The sequence below is a fragment of the Bactrocera neohumeralis genome, chromosome 3 (assembly GCF_024586455.1).
Source record: "Bactrocera neohumeralis isolate Rockhampton chromosome 3, APGP_CSIRO_Bneo_wtdbg2-racon-allhic-juicebox.fasta_v2, whole genome shotgun sequence".
In the NCBI taxonomy this organism is placed as follows: Eukaryota; Metazoa; Arthropoda; class Insecta; order Diptera; family Tephritidae; genus Bactrocera; species Bactrocera neohumeralis.
The window spans coordinates 63,924,462-63,931,638 of NC_065920.1; the positions used below are offsets into that span (position 1 = coordinate 63,924,462).

Sequence of the window (7,177 nt, forward strand, 5' to 3'; positions counted from 1 at the left end):
CACCCTCTTGCCTTTAGAATGCAAAGATCATCACGCGCTGCAGTTGGCGCCGCAACATCTGCCTGGCGCCGATGGCATGCATAACGGTGTACAATTACATCACACGCAGGCGCCCTACCACATCACCGGCGCGCATCATTGCCTCAGCAGCAGCGGCGGCGCTGCTGGTGGTGGCGTCGGCAGCACGGACAGCATCAGCGGCAGTCACTCGGGCAGTCGCGCCGCCTTAAATGTGCCGCCCACTATTAGCGTGGCCTCCGCGCAAATGCCGCATGGCGTACGCACACCCAACCTGAGCGCACGCGCTGCACAAATATTGGCTGCGCAACAAATGCGTGAGCAAGCGGCCGCCGCCGCCGCCAGTGCTGGTCACGGCAATGTGCATCATACAAGTGGTTGTAATATAACGATTGCGGTCAATGATGGCGGCGGTGGTGCGTTGCTGGAAATGGAGAACTCCAATGCGTATATGGAACAGCAGCAACAACATCAACAACAACAACAACAACATCAGCAACACCATCAGCAAACACAGTGCTCGCCGCAGTGCACACAAAGTCCACAAAAGCAACAGCAACATCACTACCAACAACAACAGCAGCACACGCAACATCATCACCCACCGCCGAAGGTGACGCTGCTGGACGATGGTTGCAGCAGCGATTGCGCCAATGCGACGGATGAGGGCGAGGACGACTATGAGAGCCGTAATGGCAGTGTTAATGAGTATACAAATGGTGATGATGGCGATGCCGTTGGTGGTGGTGGTGGTGGTAGAGGTGGTAGCGGTGGCCGCTTATACGGCACCGATTTGCGCTGATTGCGGGATGTCGGTTGGAAATTTCCATTTTAAATGGACGGAGCTAAATGTCTGTATGTGTGTATGTATGTAGCAGATAGCCAGTATAACTGTATATTTCGTGTTAATTGTGTATGGTGCGGTCAACGGTTGGAAGCGGATGTAAGATAGACAGTTAATGAGTTTCAACGAGCAGCCATTAAGCGCAAATTTATAAGGCTTCTAGTGATGTAAGTTTTTGTTTTTGTTATTTTCTTTTTTCGTTAAGTTTGTAGTTTATATAGTGTATAGTATTTTAAGATTTTTAATTGACTTAAAGCGTAGCGTAATTTAAATATGAACAGCAGGTGTTGCAAATTAATGTAGATAACTTGAGAGGAAAGTCGGTGTCTAGCAAATTCTTCTATAAGTAACTTGTTGTGGGGAATAAACTTGCAATTTCCGTTTTTCGATTAAGCCACTAACAAACTTAAACAATGTCGTCGCTAAAATCTCTTCTAGGAGTTTCATTTCTTCCAAATCCGAAGGGTTAAAGAATTGTGATGATAAAGTGCCAAGTCCTTGAAGTCGAGTTCTGCCTTTGAGAGCCGACTGTTTTAAGAAAGAACGTTAACTTCGGTATATGCTCCCAAGGGCTTAAAGGACTATCAAGAAGAAAGTGGTGAGTTACTTTCATCTCATCTTTTTCCATAAAGCTTCTGCAGATGGCGTCTGGTAGGATTCCCAGCCTTACAACATGAACACCAATTAAAACCCCCACCCTCGCCTTAGAAAACATTCACAACTAGGGAGAGACTGGCCTTACTGAATGCAAAAAGATAACTGGATCTCTGGCGATCGATCTTGGGTCAAAAGGGATTTGCGAATGGTAGCCCAGCGCTGGCCAAGCTTGCGCGAAGCCCAGCGATCTAGTAGTCAAACACAAGAAGATACGGGAGCACCCATCCGCTCCCATTCAACCGATAGCGGTAAGCGGTTTTAAGGTATCTTTCCTTAGTAGCTCATCAGCTTTACAATTGGTAGCTTATTGGCTGCAACCTCGGCTTGGAAAACGCTGTGATAGTCGGGAAGTCTGAAACTGGAGTTGATAGAGAGCTCTTACAGTAAACCCTTCCAACAATGCTTCTCCCAAGTTATGACCCATCCGTAAAGTAGCTTATTGTCCAAACCAGAACTCCTTCGCCAGTATATGGGCAGAGAAGGAGTCGCAGCTCCATGAATCCAGTGATCCGGTATGAAGTCAGAAGTTTTGAAGATTTCTGAATGTTCTGACACGTGTTAATTTAGGAACCCGAATTCTCAGATTCTGATGGCAACTTCCGCTGCCATACACCTTGCGACGATTACTACGGGCACCATGTGCAAAATGGTGTTAAATGCCATGGTTGAAGTGGGCCTTAGTGCACCACACATGCTGATGAGTGCCACCCGTTGAACGCTCTCTAGTTTCTTTACAAGTATGGTCTTTTCCAAAACCCTCCCCGCCACTACATAAAGATTTCATAGAACATAATGGGCTTGACTGTGGTGTCGTATAGCCAGAGAACCACTTTCGGTGAGAGACCCCACCTTTTGACAATGGCTCCTCTACAACAGTACAAGGCAATCGATGCATGTTTTGCTCTGCTCTTCGATATTCGGCTTCTATGAAAGCTTCCTATCCGGTTTAAGCTTTAGATACTTCGCTATATCCGCCGGTTGCAGACGGATGCCTGCCATTTTTTACGGCACCGGGGCCACCAGGATCTTGTATCTTCTAGTAAATAAAACGATCTCAGTATTATTTGGGTAGCTAGCGAGACCACTTCCACCTGGCCAATTTGTTACGACATCGAGATGCCCTTGCCCTCAACTCGTGCACGGTACTCAAGAATTTTCCTGTGACCATAAGCTCTACATGTTCTACATAGAAGAAGAAGAGAGAGCTCTCTACTTTGTGGAGTTCCCTTACTTACTTTCATGGGTTTTCTTCTGATTCTTCTGATGGACCTGAAGTCCTTGGCCGTAACGTGGCAGCCCCTGCCAGCCTTCGTGATGAACGTGTCTCTGACTCGTAAAGCCCTTAAGGAATACTTATATCATTTTGAAACAAATGCTGAATATCTTTGTACCTAATCAAAAATTATAAAATATCATCTTCTTAAATTTTAAGTAAATATTCCTCATATCAAAAATAAAACTTAAAATAATAATTCAGTTAGTTACTCATTATTATTAATTGCATTTAGTAAGCCCAAAAGCTTTCTTTGGCATTTGTCTTTGACAAATTGTCTAACTATGAAATCCATTAATCAGCGGATATCTCCCATCAGCTCACAATATATGTGTATTAGGGTGAGCCTAAAAAACTAATAACGAGTTTAGTTTAGGTTAAAGTGAACTCCTTCAAAAGCTTTCAATATATCGTCACCTAAAATGTATAAATAACGTAACATCAATAAATTTACAGGCGTAGGTAAAATGATATAATAGAAACTACTAATATCTAAACAAAATTTGAGTTTTGGTTATAAACTGGTTATATATTGGTTATCACACACTCATATTGAAACAAAATTTGAGTTTTGGTTATAAACTGGTTATATATTGGTTACCATATACTCATATTGAAACAAAATTTGAGTTTTGGTTATAAACTGGTTATATATTGGTTACCACGCACTCATATTGAAACAAAATTTGAGTTTTGGTTATAAACTGGTTATATATTGGTTATCACACACTCATATTGAAACAAAATTTGAGTTTTGTTATAAACTGGTTATATATTGGTTACCACGCACTCATATTGAAACAAAATTTGAGTTTTGGTTATAAACTGGTTATATATTGGTTACCATATACTCATATTGAAACAAAATTTGAGTTTTGGTTATAAACTGGTTATATATTGGTTACCACGTACTCATATTGAAACAAAATTTGAGTTTTGGTTATAAACTGGTTATATATTGGTTACCACGTACTCATATTGAAACAAAATTTGAGTTTTGGTTATAAACTGGTTATATATTGGTTACCACACACTCATATTGAAACAAAATTTGAGTTTTGGTTATAAACTGGTTATATATTGGTTACCACGCACTCATATTGAAACAAAATTAGAGTTTTTGTTATAAACTGGTTATATATTGGTTTTTATATATAAAAACGATTTCAATTTTTTTTGAAGATACATTGTTTTGCATTTTAGGTGACGATATGCATCTTCGAATTAAACAAAATCCTCATTGATTTAGGAAATTTTATACCCTACAAGAATGCGTGATAAATTTTATCATAAACGGTTTAAAGTTATTATGTTTAAAAATATACAAGTATATATATCTTTTGATTTGTTATTTATATGGAAAAGTTTGAATACTCACTGACACCTTTCAAAATAAAGCTCAAAATTCTAACTTGAAGTGATATTTTTATACCCCCAACGAGGTAAATTACGTTTACAAAAAAGTTGGTAACAGGTAAAGGTGAACATCGGAGACCTTATGAGGTTTGGCTAGGTTAATCTAGTAGGCCAACGAGCCACGCCACGCGACCCCTTTTGGTCCTTTGGAGTTCATGAGGAGTAGTGATCCTTTAAGATGTCTGCGCTTGACGCGAAATTTAACAGACTTTGCGGCCTCACTATCGATACCTCCTGCAGTTTATCATATCGTGGGGAGCCCAAATGCTAACAGCGTAGTCTTGCCAATACGGGACAACTGAACTAGAGATGCTCCATTGTTTGCATGGTGCCTTGTTTACACATTTTCTGCAGTCTTCTCGATCTGTCAGCCTAATTCTACAAGCGTGTGTGTGTTTCGCCGCCAGATAGTAACCAGTTAGTATTCGGATCATGTTCCTACAGTCTCTGCTATCGAGTGCACATAGGAATTTTGTGTACTTCCGATGTACCGTTTATCGATCTGAAATTTTGGACACAACCTTTTCTCTCCAAGAAGCCGATAATTTGTCGGCGCCAATGATTTTGGATCACTTTAGGATATAGCTGCCATACAACCCGAACGATTTAAATCATATCCTTATATGGAAAACTTTTTTATTTTTCATGATAACTTCACGATATTTGGTACAGATTATTTCACAAGGCAGCGCTATAATCTCCGAATATATTGTTCAGATCGTATGCTATAGCATAGCTGTCATACAAACTGCTTGAACAAAATCGAGGCAAAGATATTTTTATATGCTTTTTACTATAGGAAATGTACCTGTGAAGAGTATTATGGTTTCTGTACAAACGAAGTTAAAGTGTTTTCTCAATGTTTAGATTTTTTTGAATCAATAAATTCAATATTATTTATTTTGGCTGACCCCAATATACATAAATTCCATAACCAAGATTTTTCGCATTCTTCAGCTCTGTCAATGACTTATACGACATGCTTTTAGCATACATTGTACTCATCAACACACATTCACACATACATACGAACTTCGAAAATTCCCCCAAAACAAATTTAGCGGTGCTTACCCACGATTCGTCATACGCAAAATAACAATTTGAGGCTTTATGTGATTAATAGCCGTTAAAACGGCAGCTTTTATTTAACAACTCTTAACGGAAGCATAAACAAAATTTAAATCAACAAACTGTGCCAAGTAAGTGCGGTGAAAGGCAAACACTTGCGGCGCGGAGGCAAATACTCAAGTCATTCGAGTGATCGTCAAGTGGGTAATAAATGTGCGAGTGAGTGAGTCCCCGTGGGATGTAAAAAATACAACAAAAAAAAAAAATAAATAAAATAAAATAAAAATAAATGAGTAAAAAACTAAATTTGACTGAAAAGACATATAAGTAAAAGCCAATAAAATAGAAAAAAGTGGCCACTCTGCCACGCTTCTTGTTGGGAATCACTGCCAGTTGTCGGTGTGTATTTCATGAATGCAACGCAAATAATATTAAACTTGTTGTTACAATGCACAGAGTGCCATTGTAGCAATCGTTATTTACTTTTGCTGTACAACAACACCAGCAACAACAATTGCCCAGAGCCGTTAACCAAACTTTGTCTTTGACACAGACATACACACATACACACACATACCTAAAAAGCAATGTAAATCCACTTGTTCACACACACAGTTGAAATTGGGTGCATAGAGTAAAGCTGGCGCATTCTTCTATCCCTGAGGTGACCAGGTGACGCAATTTTCTAGAAAATTTTAAAAACAAAAAAATATTTATTTTTCGAAATTCGAAAATTCCGTACCGAATTTAGAAAATATTATCTCAAAAATATTTATGTAAAATTGTCAGTAAATTTTTTGCAAAAAAATAACAAAAACGAAAACAAATATTTTTTCAAAATTCCTTTTATGAAAAATTTCCTGTAAATTTCTTGCAAGAAAAACTTAAAAACGAAAAAAAAAATATTTTTTTCAAATTTCCATTTATAAATTTCTTGCACGAGGTGATCATATTAAGCAATGTTTATGAAAATTTTGAAAATCAAAAAAAAAATTAATTTTGTGCTTTTCGTACTGAATTTACTTAAATTTTTACTTTGTTCTATTTTTGGAATACTTGAATATTATTTTTGGTTCAGTTTTATTTATTATATAGCCATCTCATCAATAACACCGATACATGCAACGTGTCAGACTTATCAGAAATGCAAGAGTCGACCTTAATCCGCAAGATCTTTAGGTTTTTCAGACTGAGGAAGTCCTTAAACAAGACCTTACAGAAAATCATATATCAGTAACCATGTCTTAGCAAGCAGTTCCCAGAACAGCCGGTTTTACGATACCAAAATCGACCCAAAGATTTAATCCACCATAGAGTTGTTAATTCGGCAATTTAACCCTGGATCGTGCCTAGATAACCGCTACAGCAACAATGACAATATTAATTCAGTCTTCCTGGAAGATATCAGCTTCTAGAAACTCTGTAAATACTTAATATCATCTGTGGCGGCGAAAATCTCCTCATTCGTCACATATTTCTGCCCGATGAATGACTGTTAAGGCCAAGCCAGGATCTGTTATTTCAACAGTCTAACCCTTTTTGCATCGGTGCTGAATAACAGTTATAACAACAACATATCTTAACAATATTAAGTCAGTCCGACTGAGGAATACTAGCTTCGAGAAACTCCTTCAAATATTAACACCTTACTTTGCTGTTATAAATTTCTCATTATACTCACATATCTACCCAGTGAGTGACTTATTCAAGCTTGAAAACAAAAGGAAGCCACATAGACTCAAATCTGAGGATAAATTGGTGTTTGGGGCTGAATTTCATGGCCTAAATCAAAAATTTTACACAATCCCGTTCAAAAATCGGGTATTAATAACCACATCTGAACAGAATGGAGTCGGTTTGTCTGGAGGCTTCTCCTCCTTAACTGAAGCATATTTTTACTC

At 38.5% G+C, this 7,177-nt stretch overlaps 1 protein-coding gene across 1 annotated transcript in view; it reads left to right on the forward strand.

Moving 5' to 3' along the window:
- The window catches only part of LOC126753975 (uncharacterized), a 79,069-nt gene extending 76,804 nt beyond the window's left edge, over positions 1-2,265 (forward strand). Inside the window, exon 11 of the mRNA XM_050465769.1 lies at positions 18-2,265. Within this exon, the coding sequence (XP_050321726.1) occupies positions 18-820 (803 nt within the window). The 3' untranslated portion in view covers positions 821-2,265. The remainder of the gene's footprint in view (positions 1-17) is intronic.
- The last annotated feature ends 4,912 nt before the right edge of the window (positions 2,266-7,177 follow it).